Below are 23,935 nucleotides of genomic sequence, written 5' to 3' on the forward strand. Positions count from 1 at the left end.
CCCTTTTCATGTTAGAAAAGGTCAAAAAAAATGTTTTCCTGTGTAAAGACCACCATGTCAGATCATTACTGCTCGTATGTTACCAAACAGTGAAACTGCCATTCTCATAAGAAAAGGGAATACAGAGCTTTCTTTGCTTGTGGGTTTCCTTTTGTTCATTTTGGACAATTTCTCCAAACCAGGCCATTCCATGTGGGGATTGGGATTCCTTTCATTCTCATATGTTTGTACTGAGGAGAATAGAAATAAGGAATTTACTGTCTCCTCCCAAGATTCTGGTTAGAATTCTCAAGGTTTTGGTTAGAAGGAAATTGGAGCCAGACTTCATATTTCCATTTCTTTCCTCAGGTCAGACCTCCTTCCTTGACCTCATAGCTCATTTGGCTCCTCCAAAGTCTCATTTTTTCTCAATCTCTCTGTTTATTTTCTTCGTAGCAATTTATTGCAAGCTGAAATTAGCTTGTTTCTGTGTTTGCTTATTACCATCTGACTTCTACTAAAGCATAATCTTTAGAAGAGCAGGAATCCTGGCTTGTTTCCATTCACATCTCCTGTTCCTGGCACATAGTAGGTGCTTTAATAAATATTGTGAATGAATGAATAAGTGAGCAAATGAATGAATAAACCAAGGTCTTTCAGGCTTAAATGAAACTGTACGTAGTAAAGATTGTGTTCGAATACGGTTCTTTCTGCATCATCCCTCCCCCCCGCCCTCCCTTTATTTTTTCTGGAAACGTGTTCTTATCATTGTATTTGCTGATCATGGTGAAGATACCTACATCCAGAAGACCTTGTATATTTTTTTCTATTTCTTTTGCTTATGTTAAAAAAATAAAGATCTATTATTTCTGAAGTTCTTCCTATAGCAACTTTGTAATACTTTGATTTCTGTGAATCAACATATTTGAAACTTTAATATGCCAACCTGATAGTTTAAAGAACAGTCCAAACTACATATCTTCAGAATTTTTAGTATCATTGACCTAAACTGCCATTATTGTTTTCTTGTTGCATTGCTTTAAAACAAAAAAGAACAAGGTTCTCTAAGTATTATAGTTCATTCAGTACTTACAGTCTTTTCTCCTAGAGGTAGGGGAGATAGTGTAGGATAGAGAAAAACCTAAATAGTGAGTCAGGACCTGTGTTCAGGGCCAATACAGTTTCTGCTACTAACTGATTGCCTCCATTTTAGGCAAGACACTTAACATCTCTTGAGCTTTAGTTCCTGCATCTGAAATGTGAGAAGATTAAATCAGATTTCTGCTCAGGTAATTGAAAATACAGTCGTCCCTCGGTATCTGGAGGGCATTGATTCCAGGTCCACCTCTACCTTTACTGCCCTGTGACCATGGATGCCAAAATCTTTGGGATGCTAAAATCCCTTATAGATTAATAAGATGGCATGTTATTGTCCTGTACTTTAAACCGTCTTTCAATTGTTTATAATATCTAATACAATGCAAATGCTGTGTAAATTGTTGCCAGTGCGTGGCAAATTCAAGCTTTGCTTTTTGGAACTTTCTGGAATTTCTTTTCATTAAATATTTTCTTTTTTTTTTCCTTTTCATTAAATATTTTCTATCTGCAGTTGGTTGGATCTGTGGATGTGGAACTCAACTGACTGTAATTTTATCTTGAAATTCTCTTCTCCTCTGCACCTTTGCCCCTCAGAAACATTGCAGGGAGGTCACATTGGTGCTCAGGGGAGTTGGTGGGGTTAGGCTGAGGGTGTGCTTAAAGTAAATAGCATTTCTGCTGATTGTTCTCCAGGCTCTGTGGAAGTTATGGCTGCAGTGTAGGGCATGTTACTCTTGCCCTTAAGGCACGTGGGACTCTAAGAGACAAGCCTCAGTTGGTATAAAGTAATGTGCTGTGAGATGTGAGAGAAGGAGGTGAAAGTGGACTAGAATAAGGTTATAAGGTTTTAAGACCCTTCTCATATAGGTAGCATTTAAACAGATACTCTAGTCTCATTTTAGGCCATATGGAAGAGGAACTGTTCTCATCAATGACATGTCGCTCAGTTGTGTCCAGCTCTTTTGCGACCCCATGGACTGTAGCTCGCCACACTCCTCTGTTCATAGGATTTTCCAGGCAAGAACACTGGAGTGGGTTGCCATTTCCTCCTCTAGCGGATATTCTTGACCCAGCGATCGAACCCGCATCTGTTATGTGCCCTGCATTGGCAGGCAGTTTCTTTACCACTAGCGCCACCCGGGAAGTCGTCTAGTAAAACATCCCCTGTATTAACTCAAGTTACTCAAATTGCCAACTGATATTGCTGTGTAAGTACCTGATACTACTAATAAATGTTAATATTTATTGACATTAGTAGTATAAGGTGTCATTTATCCTCACCAGTGTTAGGTAGGTACTGTTATCTCCATGATGTAAGTGAGAATTTAGGGTTTAGGAAGATAAAATAACTTAAGGTTTTAAAGATAGAATATAGTCAGCCCTTTGTATCTGCGGATTCTGCATCTGTGGAATCAATTGTGGATTGAAAATACTGAAAAAAAAATTCCAGAAAGTTCCAAAAACTAAAACTTGAATTTGCTACTATTTATATCACACTTACTTCCTGGTGGTTCAGACTGTAAAGAACCTGCCTGCAATGGAAGGGGCCCAGTTTTGATCCCTGAGTTGGGAAGATCCTCTGGAGGAGGGCATGGCAGCCCACTCCAGTATTCTTGCCTGGGGAATCCCAGGGACAGAGGAGCCTGGCAGGCTGCAGTCCATGGGGTCACAAAGAATTGGACGTGACTAACATATAGCATTTCGGAGAAGGCAGTGGCACCCCACTCCAGTACTCCTGCCTGGAAAATCCCGTGGGTGGAGGAGCCTGGTAGGCTGCAGTCCATGGGGTCGTGAATAGTCGGGCATGACTGAGAGACTTCACTTTGACTTTTCACTTTCATGCATTGGAGAAGGAAATGGCCACCCACTCCAGTGTTCTTGCCTGGAGAATCCCAGGGACGAGGGAGCCTAGTGGGCTGTCGTCTATGGGGTCGCACAGAGTCGGACACGACTGAAGCGACTTAGCAGCAGTAGCAGCAGCAACATATAGCATTTACATTTGTATTAGATATTAGTAATCTCGAAATTATATAAAGTATACAGGAGGATGTGCATGGGTAATGTGTAAGTAATATACCACTTTATAAGAAGGACTTGAGCATCTGTGGATTTTGGTATCCATTGGGGGCCCTGGAACCAACCCCTGCAGATACTGAGGCAGGATCTTACTGTATGTAATTTCATATGGAGATTGATAGAGAGTACCTTGAGGCTGGAGGTGGGGTAGGAGTGGGAGTGCTACTTTTTGAAGAGGTGACATTTGAGTAAAGGAGGGATACTAAAGGAGGAAGAGGAATAAGCCATGGGGAGAGCATTTTAAGCAAGGAAATAGCAGTTGTATTGATGCTGAGTTCAGAAAGAATTTGGTGTGTTTTGCCTAGCTTGACTGTAGTACAGTGAGCAAGGGGAAAGTGGTGTGAGATTAGGACAGACAGAGATAATGGTGAAATCAGCTCTGCAGAACCTTCTCGACTGTGGCCATGTTGCCAAACATAAGTTTGTGTGCCTCATGCACAGTGAGGCCAAGGAGGCCAAAATGGGAGTTTGGAGCAAGGAAAGGTTTATTGCAACAAGCACGAAAGGAGAATGGGCAGCTCCTGCTCAGAAACCTGGAACTCCAGGAATCGTGTGCTCATTCATCACTGTTGTATCTTGACAGCTTCTCCTTTGTTTCTGCATTCTCTCCCTTCTGTGATCAGTGTCTGTGTGAACCGGCTGAAGCCTTCTCTTTACAGACAAGAAATAGGGGGCACAGAAAGGCATTTGTACCTAGGAGGGCTCCACTGGGTCCTACTTGGTTTCAGTAAATAGTTTTAATTTTATTCCAAGTGCAGTGGGAAACCATTGAAGACTTTTTTTTGGTTAACTGTAAGTTTGTTTCCTACATCTGTGACTCTTTCTTGTGTTTTAAATAAGTTCATTTGTACCATTTTTTAAGATTACGCATATAAGTGATATCACATGACATTTGTCTTTCTTTGTCTGACTTCACTCAGTATGACAATCTCTGGGTCCATCCATGTTGCTGCAAATGACATTATTTCATTCTTTTTTTGTGGCTGAGTAATATATGGCACCCCACTCCAGTACTCTTGCCTGGAAAATCCCACGGATGGAGGAGCCTGGTAGGCTGCAGTCCATGGAGTCGCTAAGAGTCGGACACGACTGAGCGACTTCCCTTTCACTTTTCACTTTCATGCACTGGAGAAGGAAATGGCACCCCACTCCAGTGTTCTTGCCTGGAGAATCCCAGGGACGGGGGAGCCTAGTGGGCTGCCGTCTATGGGGTCGCACAGAGTCGGACATGACTGAAGCGACTTAGCAGCAGCAGCAGCGATATTCTGGTCTATGTATGTACCACATCTTCTTTATCCATTCATCCATCAGTGGACATTGAGGTTGCTTCCATGTCCTGGCTGTTGTAAATACTGCGGCAGTGTACATTTGGGTGCATGTATCTTTTTGAATTATGGTTTTCTCTGGATGTATGCTCCAGAGTGGGATTGCAGGGTCATATGTTAGCTCTGTGTTAGCCCAGGAGTCAGTCTACCTCCTTCCTTACTATCACTGCCTTACATCTCCAGAAGTTTTTCTTCATCCCAGAGTATTTATAAAACTCTGTACTCTAGACCATAACTCTCCATTCTCTCCTCCCACTAGCCTCTGGTAACTACCACTCTACATTCTATCTCTGACTAACTTCTAGGTACCTATACAAGTGGCATCATATAATATTTGTCTTTTTGTGTTAGCTTCTTTAACTTAGCACAATGCCTTTAAGGTTTTAATTCTGATACATATTGTAGTATGTATCAGAATTTTATTCTCCTTTATCTTGAATAATATTTCATTGTATGTGTATACCACGTTAAAAAAAAAGTTCAGCTGTCCACCTGTTGTTTCCACCTCACATTGCTGCAATGAACATGGCTGTACAAGTTCCTCTTTGAGTCCCTGCTTCTGAAACCAAGCAGGACCCAGCGGGGACCACCTGGGTACAGAAGCCCTTCCAAGCCCCCCATTTCTTTCTTGCAGGATGAAGACTTCAGCCTCCTAGACCTCCCTGAATTTCAAAGGGCAGATTCAAATAGTTGCTAATCAGGCAAGTAAGGGTACCCCGAAACAAAGGAGAAACATCAAGAAACTATATTGCAGCAATTAAAGTAGTATTCTGGTTCCTCCTCAAGGAATATATATATAATATCTTTGAGTTTTTCTGAAGGAACTAAGATTCCCACACAGATAAGGATGGTTAACTTCAGCTGAGCACAAGATGCCTGGAATACCGTCCTGTTAACCTCATCATCAACCAATCAGAAAGGAGTCACATACCATACAGCCCTCATTCCAGATTTTGCCGATGAAAATTTCTCCCTGAAAACCATCAAGAACTTCAAGGTTTTTGAGCATGAGCCACCTGTTCTCCTTAGCTGGCCTTGTAATAAACCTTTCTCTGCTCCAAACTCCCACATTTTGGTTTGGCCTTACTATGCATCACTCACATGAACTTGTGTTCTGTAACACTTTCAGTTCTTTTGTAATTACACCCAGAAGTGGAATAGCTGGGTCAAATTGTTTAATTTTTTTTAGGAACTGCCAGTACTGCTTTCCACGGCACCTGCACCATTTTGTATTGGCTTTCAATTTCTGTGCAACTGTACCAACAGTTTTGGTTTTGTTTTTAATAATTGCTGTAGAAGAAAAAACATTTTCATCTACCTTCTTAGGTTCAGTGCCCAGGACTCTGCAAACTAAACTGAAGAAAGATCAATTAACAGGAGAGAAAGGTTGTTTCATATACAAATGGTTCACATCACAGAAATGAACTTAAAAAATAAAAGAAGCAGTTACTGCTGAGAGTGTATATGCCATTTAAACAAACAGCCATAAATTATGGAAGTGTGATAAGACAAAGGAAAAGGAGTTTGAGCTTCTGGAGTCAGTAAATTGTGGGAAGGTAAATAAATAGGGGGAACTAATGAAAGATAAGATTTGTTTTAGTAAGGTGTGTTTGTACAGATTTGTCTCAGCATCAGTGCCCTGTCTCCTGTGATAAAGAGTGTTCTCACCGTTCTCGTAAGTAATTCATGTTTTGCTTTCAGGTAGAAAGGGGGAGATCAGGGAGGCCTTACTGCATCTGCTGTTTCTCAGTTATCTTTGGCTGAAAATAATCCTTATACCAAAGTGGATATTTTGGGGTGACACGTTCTGATGCCCTTCATAGCCATCCTGATGGTGTCAAATGGTATTTCATTGTGGTTTGAATTTGCTTTTCCCTAAAGATTAGTAGTTTGAGTACCTTTTCATGTGCTTATTGACAATTTGCATATTTCCTTTGGAGGAAGAAATTAAAATTGTGACTATTCAGATCATGGCTTGTTTTGCTCTGAGGACAATGGCTTGAAGTGGGGTTGGAGAGGAATCTAGGAAGTCACTTGAAGTAGCGGCAGTACTTTAGTTGGAGATGATGGTACTTGGAGCATATTCTGTTGCCCTTCTTCAGGTCTAGTACTTTACAGATACTTCATTTTAAGTGTGTCTCCTCTCCTTAATTTTTCTACTTTTGGGCCATATGGAGTGTAATTCCTTTTGTAATTTCTGCAGTTGGGTGAGAACTTTCCCCTGGGAATCCTAAAAATATTCAGAAGTCTGTCTCTCTCAGGTCAAAATAATGATGATGAAGCTAATATTTTACTGAACCAAAACTGTAATCTGCCCACATGCAGTAAAGCCAAGCTAATCTGCTGACCCTGTGTTGTTGGGAAGGAAAGTACAGTGTTTATTGTAAGGTGCCATACAAGTTGTGATGCTGATAGCTCAGCTTCTTTGTACACTGGTGCCAAATCAAATCTCGGAGACAGAGTTTTCGGTGAAGTAGAAAAGGATAGCTTTAGTGCTTTGCCAGGCAAAGGCAGGGAGACAGTGGGCTCCTGCCCTCGAAACAATGTATTCTCACTTGGGGAAGATAATACGTTTTATAGTAAATGTTTAAGGAGGGTATGGTCATTCTGTGGGTATTCTTCTGAAGGGTTGGTGGTGAGGTAGGTAGGAGTCACCATCATCAAACTTTAGGTCCAACTGGTCTGGGGTCTGCTTGCTTGTGGAAAGGATACCATAGCTTAAAGGCATTGTTGTGTGTATCCTTAGGGGGGGAAACAGGACCTTGCCCCAAAGCTGCTCCTGACTGTTTCTCCCTGGTTTCGCCCGCTCTCCCTTCCCTAATTAACATTTGCTTGTATCTGCCCCATTGGAACTCAGGGAAGGGCATGGAGGCTGAATGAAGGTGGTTTCTTATAATCAAAGAAATGGGGGACACAGAGGCCTGTGGGGCCCTGAACGGAATCAGTTGTCTGGGGCAGATAATGCTCAAAAAGTCCATTTTTTGGAGGAAGTTTTTATAGACAAAATTTGGGGTGAGGGCTGTATGGTGTGTGACTTTCTTCTGACTGGTTGGTGGTGAGGTAACAGGGTCATCTTGTGCTCAGCCTGAAGTTACCATCTCCTACCTGTGTGGGGACTTTTCTTGCAGAAGAACTCAGAGGTGTGTTGTGGATATTCTTTGGGGAGGAACCAGGACTGTGCCTCAACACTGCACTATTGTTTTGTTTTTTTTTGGCCGCACCATGTGGCATGTGGGATCTTAGTTCCCCGACCAGGGACTGAACCCATGCCGCCTGCAGAAGTGAGGCGTCTTAACCACTTGGGCCACTGGCGAGTGTCCCTATCACTGCACTGTTGTTTCTTGACTCTTTCTCTTTTGTTTCTGCATTCCCTTACTTTGCTGATTAGCAATTTGACTCTATCCTTTGGAACTCAGGAAAGGTCTAGGAGGCTGAATGAAGTCTGTTTCCTAAAAACAAGAAACAGGGCACAGAGAAAGGACTTGTATCCAGGAGGTCCCCACTGGGTCCTGCTCGGTTTCCATAATGATTTTATTTTTGCCTTTAAAAACTCCAATTGTTACTTGGGACGTATTTGAAGTTTTACTTTTTAAAGTAATTAGTAAGAAATTAATATAGGGGGCCTAAAAGTTAAGATTGAAAAGTTTTTGTATTTTAGACTGTTTGGGTGGAGGACGAGTACTACGCTGGATTGTAGCCGTAAGTCCCCAGTGACAGTGCAGGCCTTCAGGTTTCTAATTATTGTCTCTGTCCTGATCTAGGTGGCCTTTCAGGAGCTGAACTGGTACTTGAAGGACAAAGGAAAATTGGGGAGTTCAGTGTTCAAGTTCTCTGCCATTTGCAACTTTGAACATTGCACAGAAATGAGTCAGGAGATAGAAGGCCTCCAGGTTAGATGTTTACAACTGTCCTCCTGTTTGCATTTCATGGGGCAAGAAAAAGTGGGTTTCAGGCCTGATACTTAGAACTGCTAGCATTTCCTGAGACAAGAGTTAGATGGGCTGCAGTTGAGGAATTTACAGTCAGCTTCCTGTTTGTTCTCCAAAATGGAAGTAACAGCAGAAACAAGGTAAATAGCCAGTCTTTGTCTCTTTTAAACATCTTAAGGTAATAGTCATGGCAAGGACAAAGAGGGGCAAAACCCTATTTGAGTAAAGGATTAAGGAATCTCTACTCCCCCCTCTTTTGGGACAAGGGAAATGCTACACATTCCCAGAAAGGCTCCTTGTGGGTGGGTCAAAAGTCAGGGGATAAAGAGGATTGCTTCTCCCAGAAGCCTTCACTTTGAGATCCTTATTGACTGGGGTGTGTGGGCACCAAGGGGAGGGTCCCGGGATAGGTCAAGGGTGGAGAAAAAAACCAAATAATTGGCCTGAAGGAAGTCAAAGATGGGGAAGAACTGAGGTATATAAATGACTTAACTGCCTCCTTATGGGGCTCCTCCTCACTAGGGGGTGCCTGTACCCTTTTCGCTCCGGGTGTACGTCTCTGCCTTGCTTCTGTCTTAACAAACTGCTTCTCTGTGTGCTTTCCCACTTGTGCTATGTCTCTAGTACCTGCATTTATAGTTTCTGCCTCTGGGATAAATGTATTTTTTACTGGGAGCAAACTTCCAGGGAGAAGTAGCTTCTGGCCTCTAGCCATTGCTGGTCTGGTGGCTAGGATTCTGGTTTTCCTCCAGGCTCCTCTGCACTGGGATTAAAAAAAAAAAAAAATTTCCAGGTGTTTTTAACGTGAAGTATTCCCTCAGAAGAGACCAAAAGCATAAGTGTATTCTTTTTGGTATTTTAGTTACCTCTGCTGGACTTGCTTGGAGTAGCTTGTGGAAACGAACCCTCAGATAACAGTTTTCAGGTCTTCTTGGGTCACTGTGGAGAATCCTCATGGGCTGTTGAGTTGTTTAGCTCTTTGTCAGGCAGAAGCTGGCTCTGGGGCATCATTTCAGCTTAGAGGAGGCTCTAGGGTGTCTTCCACACTTGTTTATTCCTTGGTGTCCTTTTGTAGTTCTCTCATGTCTTGAGGGATTAACTGCTCCCAACTTCTGACCTCTTTGCTATTCCCAGAGACAAAACCTTTTCATAGTAAAACTTCTTATCTCTATAGAAAACCATGTAAGAAACACAAGCAAGTTACACAGTGTATAAATTTCGCACTTCCTTCTGAGATGGTCTGCTTTAATTTTGTTGTAGGCAATGGTGAATAGACACATTCCATGTAGAATCAAGGCTACGGAGACCTTTCATGACAGCCTCTCTTCTGAATCTGTGGTACAGTTGGGTCATACACAGTATAGAACCAAAAGGGGGGTTCTTTATTTAATGTTTGCAGCTTCTTTGGGTCCCTCAAACTGAGAAACTCGGCTTCCTTGTTCCCTGGGATTTATTTCTCCGGGGACATACCCTCCTCAGCCCTGCTTCTGCCTTGTCTCCTCCCAGGGTTTTCTTGCTGTGTCTGGTGTTGGTACTGCCTCTAAGCAGAGTTTGTGTTCATGATGCTGAGCAGTCTGTCATTCCTTTTTTTTTTAAATTAATTTATTTGGCTGCACTGCGCATCTTGTGGGATCTCAGTTCCCTGACCAGGGATTGAACCTGGGCCATGGCAATGAAAACCCAAGAATCCTAACCACTAGGCCACCAGAGAACTCCCCAGCCTCTCATCCTTAAGCTTGTACCTCCTTGGAGGGATTTTACCTCTTACGGGTTAGGCTCCCTGGGTTTAACTATTCTCCTTCACTAGTCATTCCGGCTTCCTTACCCATGACTTCCTGTTCTCTTCCTAATGCCATTTACAGTTTGGGGATTTGTCACTTTTGTGGAGTTTAATAAAACCTAAGAGTTCTAATATGGCTGGGTTTAAGGACCCTTTTGGAGAAGAAATGGCAACCCACACCAGTGTTCTTGCCTGGAGAATCCCAGGGACGGGGGAGCCTGGTGGGCTGTCGTTTCTGGGGTCACACAGAGTTGGACACAACTGAAGCGACTTAGCAGCAGCAGCAAGGACCCTTTTAAGGGAAAGAAGAGACCCTGAATGGAGATATAGATTCTGAATTTGTGGACTTGCTGATCCTTGTCAAAGTTCAGGCAAGTGAAGTGAGTTGTCCTGCGTATTAAAAAATCTTAAGCAGGCTAACCTCGTAAAGCCTTACTTTAGTCATCTTTGGAGTGGGAACAACAACATTTATTTTTTGAGGTTATATAAATATTAAATGAAATAACCTTTGTGAAGTGTTTATTTCAGTCTGGACCGGTGATAAGGATTCAGTACTTTCACCACAGTGGTTGCTGCTGCTGCTCTTTTAATGCCATTGCTGTAAAAGAGGGCAGTGGTTAAGAGCCTGAGCTTTGAATCCTGTCTCGCCCACTATCTAGTTGTTTGATCTTGGGTAACTTTTTTTTTTTAATGTAGGATATATATCTCCCTTTTTAAAAAATTTATTTATTTTTAATTGAAGGATAATTGCTTTATAATATTGTGTTGGTTTCTGCCATACATCAACATGAATCAGCCATAAGTATACATATGTCCCCACCCTCTTGAACTGGGCAACTTATTTAATGTCTGTTTGCTTCAGTTTTTTCAACTGTTTAAGTCAGAATATTATTAGTATGGGATATTGTAACGATTAAATAAGCTAATTTATGTAGGGAGTTAGAGTAGAATCTGGTATGAGTAAGTAAGTGTAGTAATGATTGTTGCTGTTATTTAACTGAAGTATCCTCTTGCTTCTGGTTTTGAGTCTCTTCCTTTGTGGCCTTGGACAGGTATAGTAGCCTAGAGCTTTCTAGGCTCTCATTTTAACCTTCATCTGCCAATATACCTTCAGGTCTGTGTTCTCAATTCTCTGGTGATGTCACTTTTCTGACTTTGTGGGCATGCCACCTTTAGAACCCTGCTGTGACTGCTTCAGGACAGATTCCCAGTTGATTTTTCCACTGGGTACTGGGTTGGATAATCTAGCACTCAGGTCAAGCTTGAAAAGACATAGCACCTGTAAAGATGTGTGAAGGAAGGTTTATATATGTGAAAGAATGTTTTTAAATTTTGCTTGGGAACCCAGAATTTCTACTTTTTCTGAACTTAAATGTAAAAATCTTTGTAGAAAAAAATATTAGGTGATGTTTACTTTGTTAAACAAAATTTAGTAATCCAATATTGATATTAATGATATTGTTTCAGTGAACTCTGAAGGAGTTTGTTGTGTGCATGGTAACTGAAGAAAAAAGCAGAAGTAGAAGAAAATTAGAAAATGAGTTAATTCCTTAATTTTTAATTGCTTTACATAGTTATTAACATACCTAGTTGGTGGTGTAGTCTTGGTTGTAGTGAGGTTTGGAAAGACAAATGTACTTCACTTAGAGTAGATTGGTGTCCTTCAAACCTTGAAGCTCCAGAATTTATTGGATGTGTGTCAGGGACTGGGTGGCAGGGTGGAGTAAACTAAGAACGGGAATTTTCTGAACCAAAATTGGCAGGGCAGTAGGTCTCCCCCTTAAGCATACCTCAACACATATGCATTTGCTAAAAAAACTTTGATTATATGTGTTTTGTATTTTGATATTTTGTATAAGATCATTGAGTAAATACTTTCTTAATTTATTTTCAAAAAGGTTTGAAAGCACCTATGCTAGAAATCAAATTCCTAGGGCAAAACAGGATTTTCCTGCTGCTTATCATATATGCTGGCTCATAAATGTGTGTTGAGAGTGATTGAATGCTTTACCTTCATTGATGCTATATTCATTTCTAGTCTTATTATTCTCAAGCTAGATTTTATTACTTCAGTTAAGTAGGTTGGAATTAGTGTGTTTTATTTGCCCATACTACTTTAGGAAGTTAAAACGTTCTTAGTGATTATTTTCATTAAGCTGTGCAATGAAATTTTTTGGACTCTAGGTATATTTCTCCCTGAAGAATTTTATCCCATTAGACATAATTGAAGAGTTTTCTTCACTGGACCCTTTGGTGATTTGGGCACATTATTACTGTTAACCTGTTTATGATTCCTTGATTGTTATTACTTTATCTCTTTTAAAAAACTGAAGTATAACTTTTCAGTTTTTCCTCAAATTATAAAAATACATTCCTGTTTAGAATTGTAAATTTGGAAAGTTAAAAAAAAAGGAAGTTAGTGCTTGTCATGTCTGGCATATACTTAAAAGTATAAACTTATAAATTACGACTTATTTGTCATCTTAGATTGGTTATTTTTTCAGATTACCCGTTGTCATTAGTAGTATTTTCTAGTGACGTTGGCATACTTACTGCTCTGTTTTGTTTTTAGTCAGCTGTTGTGATCTTCCAGTCTGTTTCACCTTTCCTATTTCTGACTTTCATTTTGGAATCAACTTTTTTTTTTTTAAAGGAGAAAGAGGAAATGCTTTCACACATTTAGGTTGGGGACTTGTATTTGAAGAGACTGATCTCTCTCTAAATCTTATATGTTCATTGTTTTATTTACAGACAATGAGAAGTTATTCAGAGTTTCATGACCATGGTGGCATTTCTTTCAGGTAGTTCTAATGAACTGACATTTATTTCTAGTTTAAATTTTTAAACAGCTGTGTAAACAGAGCTGATAAAAGACCTGGAAGCTTATTTAGTGATAGAGAAAATTATCAAAAAGAAGACAATACAATTCCAAATGAAAACTATTTGTAGAATCTCTTCTTTAATCTACCATTGTTTATTCTATTACTGATATAGTTAAGACTAATCGCCTTTTTTCTTCTGAATTTTACAGAGTTAATTGTGAGTTGGCGGCAACCTTGCTGAAGATGAAGAATATACATTAGAGGAGATTTTTTTCTTTCACGTCTTGATTGCCTGGTGACTTGCCTCTAGGTACCATTTTTCAGTTGAGTCTGTTTGGTTCCTCAGAAATGGTTTTTACAATCTCAAGAAAATCTATGTCCCAGAAATTGAGTTTACTCTTGCTTGTATTTGGACTCCTTTGGGGATTGATGTTACTGCACTATATTTTTCAACGACCAAGACATCAAAGCAGTGTCAAGTTACGTGAGCAGATACTAGATTTAAGCAAAAAATATGTTAAAGCCCTAGCAGAGGAAAATAAGAACACGATGGATGTCGAGAATGGCGCTTCTATGGCAGGATATGGTAAGATAACCATAGAATATTCCTGGTTTCCCCTTCTTCATCCTGTCCCCATTTAGTGATAGTCGTGGAGATCCAGCTCACTACTTCATGCACAGGTGTTCACAAAGCAATTTTGTCTTGACTTTTTATTATGAGAAATTTCAAATGTACTGAAAAGTAGAAACCTGATAAATACCCAAATAATCCATCACTTAGGTCTTAACAGTTCTAACATCTTGCAATATTTGCTTTGTCCAATTTTTGGGAAATACTTAAATTATAAAAAACGTGGCATTTTACTGCTAGATATTTCTGTATGTATCCCTGATACAGTGACTTTTCCTGCACAATCAGTGCTGTGGTCATCCCTAGTGCCTATTTGCATTTTTCCTGGTTGTCGCTTTACTGCCGCTGCTTTGTCACTTCAGTTGTGTCCAACTCTGTGCAAACCACACGGACTGTAGCCCGCCGGGCTCCTCTGTCCATGGGATTCTCCAGGCGAGAACATGGAGTGGGCTGCCATTTCCTCCTCCAGGGGTTTCACAGTACTGTAGATCATCAGTTGCAGAACATCTGTGAATGCCTAAGGAGCAGCATTTGCCAGCGTCTCCAGTGTTGCTTGTTGCCATTCTCCTTTTCACATCCCACTTGCTGCTGTGTTTTAAGTTCCTTATGTGTCATGTTCTCTCTTGCCTTTAAGACTTAAAGAGAAGAACTAGATCACGGTGTGTGTATATGAATGTGGGGACTATTTCAGTATTTTTTGAATTAAAATTATACATGTATGTATTTAAACAAGCAAACATGTTATGATTGTGAAAGGGCAGTTTTTACCACCTCCAACAGCCCTCAAATTTCCCATTCCTTAGAGTCCGCCATTTAAAATTATTTAATCTGGTGTATTTGGTGATTACATCCATGCCTCTAAATAACATGTTCTACGAGCTACTTCTTGACTTTGTCACTTACAGGAATTATCTGTTTACATCTCACTACAAGGTGAGAGTTCAGCTTTCTTTCTTACTCCAAATTGCATCCCACCCACCCTAGGCTACTTTCACACATGCACACGTGCTTTCTGGCCCATTATAATTTTGGTTGGAACAGTATTCAGTGTTTGTATTATTATGACTGTGTTGGTGGCATTTATTAATATTACTGAGCCATATAATACATTATGGTTACTTTTCCTTTTCTGTACAACTATATTTTCCCCTGGGAATAAAATTTATAAGGCTCAATTCTTATTTCTTTGCCTAGTTCTCTATCCCCACAGCTGTTTAAATCTCCTTCAGTATATTCAGACACATTAGGTATTTCACCACATTTTTCTTGAGTAAAATCTTTTCCAGAGCCTTTGGATTTGCTCTGGCCTAGACTGTTTCCTCTTTAGGCTTCAGTACTGAATTGTTCTAGGATCTCACTCCACCATCATCCCGTGGGTGCCCTTTCCCTCTGTCGTGTTGGATCTCTGTATCCTAGAATCCTGTGACTTCCCCTTTATTGGTTAAGCCCTCATTTTGGGGGAATAGACCCACTGGGAATTTTCTCAGAAAGGTAGAAAAGGCGGTCAAAGTCCTTGCATATCTGAATATCTGAAAAGTTTTTCTTTTTTTTTGCTACCCTCTATCTTCATGCTTAACTGACAGTTTTGGTACTAGTTTGGAAATAGTTTCTCTCTGATTTTAAAGGCTTTGTTCTTTTTTTTCCTTCTTAGCTTCCATTGTCCTTTTGGGAATCTTAACGCGGTTCTGGTTCTCCAAACTTTATATGTGACTTATTTTTGGATGCTTATAAGATTTTTATTCTTTTCAAATTTCTTTTAAAAAATTTATTGAAGTATAGTTGGTTTACAATGTTGTGATAATTTCTTCTGAAGTGATTCTGGTGTAACTATATATGACTTTTTCTGCATAATCAGTGCTGTGGTCATCCCTACTTCATATTTGCATTTTTCCTGGTTGTCACTTTACTGCTGCTGCTTTGTCACTTCAGTTGTGTCCAACTCTGTGCAAACCGCATGGACTGTAGCCCGCCGGGCTCCTCTGTCCATGGGATTCTCCAGGCAAGAACATTGGAGTGGGCTGCCATTTCCTCCTCCAGGGGTTTCACAGTACTGTAGATCATCAATTGCAGAACATCTGTGAATTCCTAAGAAGCAGCATATATATAAAAGAACATGTATATATGTATATATATATATACGTGTTCTTTCTCATTTTTTTGCTGTTATATTTATCACAGGATGTTGAATATAGTTCCCTGTGCTATGAAGTAGAACCTTGTTGTCTTGAGATTTCTTGATGATGTGCCTTGGTATAGATTCATGTGTTGGAACCTCAGTGGGCTCTTTAAATCCTGAAACTTACGTCCTTTATTTTGGAATATTTTTCCAAAACTATTTATTTGATTTTTTCCTGCACATTGTTTTCGTTCTTTCTTTTTGGAATTGTTATTCAACATTTGGGCCTTCTGAACTGGTCCTCACAGTTCAGTTCAGTCACTCAGTCGTGTCTGACTTCTTTGCGACCCCATGAACCACAGCACGCCAGGCCTCCCTGTCCATCACCAACTACCAGAGTCTACCCAAATCCATGTCCATTGAGTCAGTGATGCCATCCAGCCACCTCATCCTCTGTCGTCCCCTTCTCCTCCTGCCCTCAATCTTTCCCAACATCAGGGTCTTTTCAAATGAGTCAGCTCTTCCCATCAGGTGGCCAAAGTATTGGAGTTTCAGCTTCAACATCAGTCCTTCCAATGAACACCCAGGACTGATCTCCTTTAGGATGGACTGGTTGGATCTCCTTGCAGTCCAAGGGACTCTTAAAAGTCTTCTCCAACACCACACTTGAAAAGCATCAATTCTTTGGTGCTTAGCTTTCTTTATAGTCCAACTCTCACATCCATACATGACCACTGGGAAAACTATAGCCTTGACTAGACCGACCTTTGTTGGCAAAGTAATGTCTCTGGTTTTTAATATGCTGTCTTCTGCTGCTGCTGCTAAGTCATTTCAGTCGTGTCCGACTCTGTGTGATCCCATAGACAGCAGCCCACCAGGCTCCCCTGTCCCTGGGATTCTCCAGGCAAGAACACTGGAGTGGGTCTAGGTTGGTCATAACTTTCCTTCCAAGGAGTAAGTGTCTTTTAATTTCATGGCTGCAATCACCATCTGCAGTGATTTTGGAGCCCCCCAAAAATAAAGTCAGCCACTGTTTCCACTGTTTCCTCCTCTGTTTGCCATGAAGTGATGGGACCGGATGCCATGATCTTAGTTTTCTGAATGTTGAGCTTTAAGCCAACTTTCTGACTCTCCTCTTTCACTTTCATCAAGAGGCTCTTTAGTTCTTCTTCACGTTCTGCCATAAGGGTGGTATCATCTGCCTATCTGCAGTTATTGATATTTCTCCCGGCAATCTTGATTCCAGCTTGTGCTTCATCCAGCCCAGTATTTCTCATGATGTACTCTGCATATAAGTTAAATAAGCAGGGTGACAATATACAGCCTTGACGTACTCCTTTTCCTATTTGGAACCAGTCTGTTGTTCTATGTCCAGTTCTAACTGTTGCTTCCTGTTCTGCATATAGGTTTCTCAAGAGGCAGGTCAGGTGGTCTGGTATTCCCACCTCTTTCAGAATTTTCCACTAATACCCTTTTATTTGCTTTCCTAGTTTCCACCTTTTTGTATTTTTGCTCTATTTGTTGAAGTTTTTCCTCAGCTGTATTTTCAGTTCTGTATGGAATTTTTCATTTTGTCTCTTTCATTTTTAACTGCTAAGAGCTCCATTTTTGTTATTTCCCTAAGGTTAATTAGTGATAACTTTTCTGAAGTGTTCTTAAAGAGTGAGACACTAAAACCTTGATGGGAAATGCTGAGTTGCTGAGTGGTGTTCACTCAGACGATCTGACTGGGTCATTTGTTTGGGAGTATCCTTAATATTTACAGTGACTTTTGATTACTGCTGCTGCTGCTGCTGCTAAGTCGCTTCAGTCGTGTCTGACTCTGTGCAACCCCATAGACAGCAGCCCACCAGGCTCCCCCGTCCCTGGGATTCTCCAGGCAAAAACACTGGAGTGGGTTGCCATTTCTTTCTCCAATGCGTGAAAGTGAAAAGTGAAAGTTAAGTCGCTCAGTCGTGTCCGACTCTTGGCCAAATTTCACAGGTTAAGGGCCTAATCCTTCACAATACTGCCCTTACTTCAGACACCAGCCGTAAGTTTGGGTGTCCCCCGTGTCATCTCCACTTTTTTTCCAGCTCTCTACAAGTTCCAGGGTTCCCATTATCCTCTCAGGTTTATGATGCATGAGATCAGCTCATGGAACTCACTGAAAGTACTATACTTACAGTTTTATTACAGCAGAATGGAAATCAGAATCAGCCAAAGGGAGAGACAAACAAGGCAGGTCTGTGAGGATTCCAGGTGCGAAGTTTCTGTTGTTTTCTCCCTATGAAATCAGAACACATTGCCCTCCTGGCATGTCAGCGTGTGTCAGTATTAAGAGCATTGCCAGTGAGGTGAGCCCACTGAAACTTCGGTGTCCAGAGTTTTTATTGATGTTTCATTGTGGAGGTATGACTGATTGAGTCATTAGCCACGTGGTTGAGCTCAATTTCCCAGTCTCCCTCACCTCTCTCCTACTGGAAAGCCCTTACCCTCTACTCACAAGATGGGTCTTTCTGTATGGCTTGCCCCCATTCTGAGTCACCTCGGTACACACTATCCAGGGGCGCACCAAGAGTCCCAGTTTAACACATTATTGACCCGGGGTGGTTTATGCAGAAACTAGTGCCTCTCCTGCTAATCCCTCTCTGGTCAATAATATGTTAATATCAAGTGCAATTCCTTGGGCCCACCATGAATAACAAAGACAATCAGCCAGGAACTTCCTGGCATGCAGAGTCTGCCTCCCAGGATCCTGGGACAAAGGCCAGCTAAACTTTTCTTTCCCTTTTTAAAAAATAATTAACAAATTGATTTTTGGCTGTGCTGGGTCTCTTGTTGCTGTGCATGGGCTTCAGTAGTTGCGTCACGTGGGCTCAGCAGTTGTGGTGCACAGGCTTAACTGCCTTGCTGCTGCATGTGGAATCCTCCCGGACCAGGAGTAGAACCCCTATCCCCTGTTCTGGGAGATGGGTTCCTAACTACTGGACCACCTGGGAAGTGCCCCAGTTTTTTAATTATAGTATTAGTGTCTGTTCATGGCAAATAGATGGGGAAACAATGGAAACAGTGAGAGACTTTATTTTCTTGGGCTCCAAAATCACTGCAGACGGTGACTGCAGCCATGAAATTAAAAGACGCTTGCTCCTTGGAAGAAAAGCTATGACCAACCTAGAAAACATATGGAAAAGAGACATTACTTTGCCAACAAAGGTCCATCTAGTCAGAGCTATGGTTTTTCTTGGAGAAGGAAATGGCAACCCACTCCAGTATTCTTGCTTGGAGAATCCCAGGGACAGAGGAGCCTGGTGGGCTGCTGTCTATGGGGTTGCACAGAGTCGGACACGACTGAGCGACTTAGCAGCAGCAGCAGCATAGTTTTTCTAGCAGTCATGTATGAATGTGAGAGTTGGACTATAAAGAAAGCTGAGTGCCGAAGAATTGATGCTTTTGAACTGTGGTGTTGGAGAAGACTCTTGAGAGTACTTTGGACAGCAAGGAAATCAAACTAGTCCATCCTAAAGAAAATCAGTCCTGAATATTCATTGGAAGGACTGATGCTGAAGCTGAAACTCCAATACTTTGGCCACCTGATGCGAAGAACTGATTGATTTGAAAAGACCCTGATGCTGGGAAAGATTGAAGGCGGGAGGAAAAGGGGATGACAGAGAATGAAATGGTTGGATGGCACCACCGACTCTATGGACATGAGTTTGACCAAGTTCCAGGAGTTAGTGATGGACAGGGAAGCCTGGTGTGCTATAGTCCATGGGGTTGCAAAGAGTTGGACACGACTGAGTGACTGAACTGAACTGAATATCAGTATGTTTAGGTCTTTTCTCGAGCTGGTCAGACTCCTTAGAGAAGGGCTTCCAATCTCTTCCAACACTTGGAGGACATCTATGCGTCCAAGTGTTGTGGGAGCGAACACTTGTTCTCTGAGCCAGGGGAAAAGGGTGCGGCCGGAGGAGTGGCCTCAGTACTCACTATGAGAACTCTCACTTCCTCCTCCAGTTTTCAGTGCGGTGCCCAGGCCTTCAGCTGTTTCACTGGCTTCCAAAAATGCCTCTCAGATTTTCTGCAGTGGTGGAGGGGCCATTGCCCAGTTTGGAGTGGTAGAGAAAATTTAGCAATCAGATTTCTTATAAATCAGTTTTTATCCAGTCCTTCGGTTTTTGGTTCCTTTTTTACTACTATTTTCATTAGTACCTGATACAGCAATTTCTGGGCCATTTGGGCTGATTTTCTATGGAGAAAAATGAATTGCTCTTTGTTTTCTCTTATTTTTTCAATTGTTTTCTGGTTTCTGTTTCAAGATCCAAGTTTTTCAGGTATGCTAAGTCAGTTATCTAGGACACAAAGTAGCCATTTCTCCCGTGGGTGCGTGCTCCGTTGTGTCCGACTTTTTGTGACTCCATGGACTGTAGCCCACCAGGCTCCTCTGTCCATGAAATTCTCCAGGCAAGAATACTGGAGTGGTTTGCCATGCCCTTCTCCAGGGGATCTTCATGACCCAGGGATTCAACCTGCATCTCTTGGTCTCCTGCATTGGCAGGCAGATTCTTTACCACTGACGCCACCTGGGAAGCCCCAGGTCTCATCCATTTGCTTTCCAGCTTCTGGAATTTTGTTGCTGTTGTCTCCTTTCTTGTTATCTTTGGCCTCATTCATGTATGCATATAAAAAAGAGAGCGTGAAAAAGAATCACCTTTACTGTTTTGATGGAGTATCTAGAGTCAACAAAGGTTTAAGTGCCTTTATTGAGTTTAACTATTTTTATCTGGGAATGCCCTGGACACTGTTTTTTATTCTCTTTATGATGACTTTTATGAAGTGATGAGGGTTAGTCTGCATTGGCTCTTGAGAATCAAATATTGTTGACTAGATATGGAGTTCGGAGAAGGCAATGGCACCCCACTCTTGCCTGGAAAATCCCATGGACGGAGGAGCCTGGTGGGCTGCAGTCCATGGGGTCGCGAAGAGTCGGACACGACTGAGCGAGTTCACTTTCACTTTTCACTTTCCTGCAATGGAGAAGGAAATGGCAACCCACTCCAGTGTTCTTGCCTGGAGAATCCTAGGAATGGGGGAGCCTGGTGGGGTGCTGTCTGTGGAGTCCCACAGAGTCAGACACGACTGAAGTGATTAGCAGCAGCAGCAGCAGCAGCAGAGATGGAGTTGGTATAAACTGAGATGGCAGTACTAGTGGCAGGTGCAGATTAAATGTTACATTGTTTTGCATTCTGTTTAGTCCAAGGACACTGATAGAAACGTGAAGAAGCAATTCTTTCGGAACAAGAGAAGAAAATTTCTCTGCTTGACCAGAATAACTGATATTTTTAAAGGTAGCTGTTCTGTGCTATGCTCAGTTCAGGCGCTCAGTTGTGTCCGACTCTTTGCAGTCCCATGAATCGCAGCACCCCAGGCCTCCCTGTCCATCACCAACTCCCGGAGTTCACTGAGACTCACAACCATCGAGTCAGTGATGCCATCCAGCCATCTCATCCTCTGTCGTCCCCTTCTCCTCCTGCCCCCAATCCCTCCCAGCATCAGAGTCTTTTCCAGTGAGTCAACTGTTCGCATGAGGTGGCCAAAGTACTGGAGTTTCAGCTTTAGCATCATTCCCTCCAAAGAAATCCCAGGGCTGATCTCCTTCAGAATGGACTGGTTGGATCTCCTTGCAGTCCAAGGGACTCTCAAGAGTCTTTTCCAACACTACAGTTCAAAGGCATCAATTCTTCGGCCCTCAGCTTTCTTCACAGTCCAACTCTCACATCCATACATGACCACTGGAAGAACCATAGCCTTGACTAGACGGATTTTTGTTGGCAAAGTAATGTCTCTGCTTTTCAATATGCTATCTAGGTTGGTCATAACTTTTCTGCCAAGGAGTAAGCGTCTTTTAATTTCAATGTTCTATGCTGTGTAGCTGTATATAACAACTCAGTTACAAGAGCAAAATGAGACTCATACACATGGTATCTTTTAAACTATATTTTAAAATATATGGTGGAGCTAGTTCAATGTCAGTGAATATATACCTGCATCATTTAATGGCCACATGGTATTTAACCAGTGATCTGAAATGTTTTTTTACTTATTTCTGGTTATAAAAAAATAAAAGCATTCAAATATTACAGAAATATGCACTATAGATAAGTAAAAGAGCAGAGAGAGAGAATGTCAATCAATTTGGTATATATTGGGAGTAGCAGACTTTTTCTTATAGGACTAAATGTTAAGTATTTTCAGCCTTGTGGGTCATTTGGTCTTCTTTTCAGTAAATGAGCATGGCTTGCTTGCTTTCTTGTGAAGTCGCTAAGTCACGTCTGACTCTTTGTGACCCCATGGACTGTAGCCTATCAGGCCCCTCCCTCCATGGGATTTTCCAGGCAAGAGTGCTGGAGTGGATTGCCATTTCCTTCTCCAGGGGATCTTCCCGAGCCAGGAATCGAACCTGGCTCTCCTGCATTGCAGGCAGACGCTTTACCATCTGAGCCACCAGGGATCCACCAGGGAGCATGGCTGCTGCTGCTGCTGCTAAGTTGCTTTAGTCGTGTCCGACTCTGTGTGACCCCAGAGACGGCAGCCCACCAGGCTTCCCTGTCCCTGGGATTCTCCAGGCAAGGACACTGGTGTGGGTTGCCATTTCCTTCTCCAGTGCAGGAAAGTGAAAAGTGAAAGTGAAGTCGCTCAGTCGTGTCCGACTCTTAGCGACCCCATGGACTGCAGCCTACCAGGCTCCTCCATCCATGGGATTTTACAGGCAAGGGTACTGGAGTGGGGTGCCATTGCCTTCTCTGGGGAGCATGGCTATGTTCCAGTAAAACTTTTTTACAAAGACAGATAACCAACCAGCTCTAGTTTGCAGGTATATCATCCAGCACATTTTGAACAAAAAGAGGATTGTACTGCATATATGCTAGTTTGCAACTTTCTTGTTTTCACTTGATTATAGATACCTTTCCATGTTATTACAGATAGTCTGTTTCATCCTTTTTAGTAACTTAATACTGTTTCATATTAAAAGGTTCCTTTTTTCCCTGCTTATTCTGTAGTAATGGATAATTTGTTGCTAACCTTGCATGTTGGATTTAGTGCTGTGATATGTGTGTATATATGAACCCCACTCCAGTACTCTTGCCTGGAAAATCCCATGGACGGAGGAGCCTGGAAGGCTGCAGTCAGTGGGGTCACTGAGGGTCAGACACAACTGAGTGACTTCACTTGCACGCGTCGGAGAAGGAAATGGCAACCCACTCCAGTGTTCTTGTCTGGAGAACCCAGGGACGGGGGAGCCTGCTGGGCTGCCATCTATGGGGTCACACAGAGTTGGACACGATTGAAGTGACTTAGCAGCATGAAATATATGTGTGAATAATGCATTTGTGGGTATTTTATGTTTGTGTGACTGTTTCAGCAGGATGAATTTCCTCAAAATGAAACTTTCTGGCTAAGGGTATGCATGTTAAATTTAATAGACACGTGTCAAGTTGCCCTCCAGGGTTGTGCTGCCAGTGTGCACTTGTGTTTCCACTCTCCCACCACTTTCGAAGTGCCAGTTTCTGCACCCTGCACCAGTTCAGTTTACTTTTAAATGGCATCTAATTGTTTGCTTTTGCATTTCTGTGTTTACAGGAGAGGTTGAAAGATTTTCTAGTTTGTTGCCTATTTGCATTTCTTATACATATAAGAGGGAATATTTTGTATCCTTTGTCAGTTTTTCTGCAGGGAAATTACTTTTTGACTGATTTTTTATTAAAGACATTCACTCCGTCAGTATATGTAGCATATGGTTTTGCTCTGATTCATCAGTTGTCTAATAACTTGGTATATTGTTTTTAAAAATTTATATGGTAAAACATGTCTATCATCTTTTATGCTTTAGTTATATGCTTAAAAATTTTTTTCTAAAACACATTGTAATATATTGCAGTTTTGCTTTTTTTTTTCTACATTTTTGTCTGTAATATGGTCTTCCCAGGTTGTGCTAGTGGTAGAGAATCTGCCTGCCAGTGTGGGAGATGTAGGAGACTCAGGTTCAGTCCCTGGGTCAAGACGATCCCCTGGAGGAGGAAATGGCAACCCACTCCAGTATTTTTGCCTGGAAAATTCATGGACAGAAGAGCCTGACAGGCTACAGTCTACGAGGTCGCAAAGAGTCAGACAGAACTGAGCAACCAAGCACACACACAAG

General features: G+C 41.7%; 1 protein-coding gene and 1 non-coding gene across 2 annotated transcripts in view; one reads left to right on the top strand and one right to left on the bottom strand.

Annotated features, from left to right (window-relative positions):
• Positions 1–23,935, top strand: part of CCDC126 (coiled-coil domain containing 126) — a 77,548-nt gene that overhangs the window by 38,560 nt on the left and 15,053 nt on the right. Inside the window, exon 6 of the mRNA XM_055590020.1 lies at positions 13,219–13,595. Within this exon, the coding sequence (XP_055445995.1) occupies positions 13,358–13,595 (238 nt within the window). The 5' untranslated portion in view covers positions 13,219–13,357. The remainder of the gene's footprint in view (positions 1–13,218; positions 13,596–23,935) is intronic.
• On the bottom strand, positions 22,175–22,246 carry TRNAC-GCA (transfer RNA cysteine (anticodon GCA)). The gene has a single exon. It is a non-coding gene; the product is annotated as a tRNA-Cys (tRNA).

Source organism: Bubalus kerabau, chromosome 8 (assembly GCF_029407905.1).
Source record: "Bubalus kerabau isolate K-KA32 ecotype Philippines breed swamp buffalo chromosome 8, PCC_UOA_SB_1v2, whole genome shotgun sequence".
Lineage (NCBI taxonomy): Eukaryota > Metazoa > Chordata > Mammalia > Artiodactyla > Bovidae > Bubalus > Bubalus kerabau.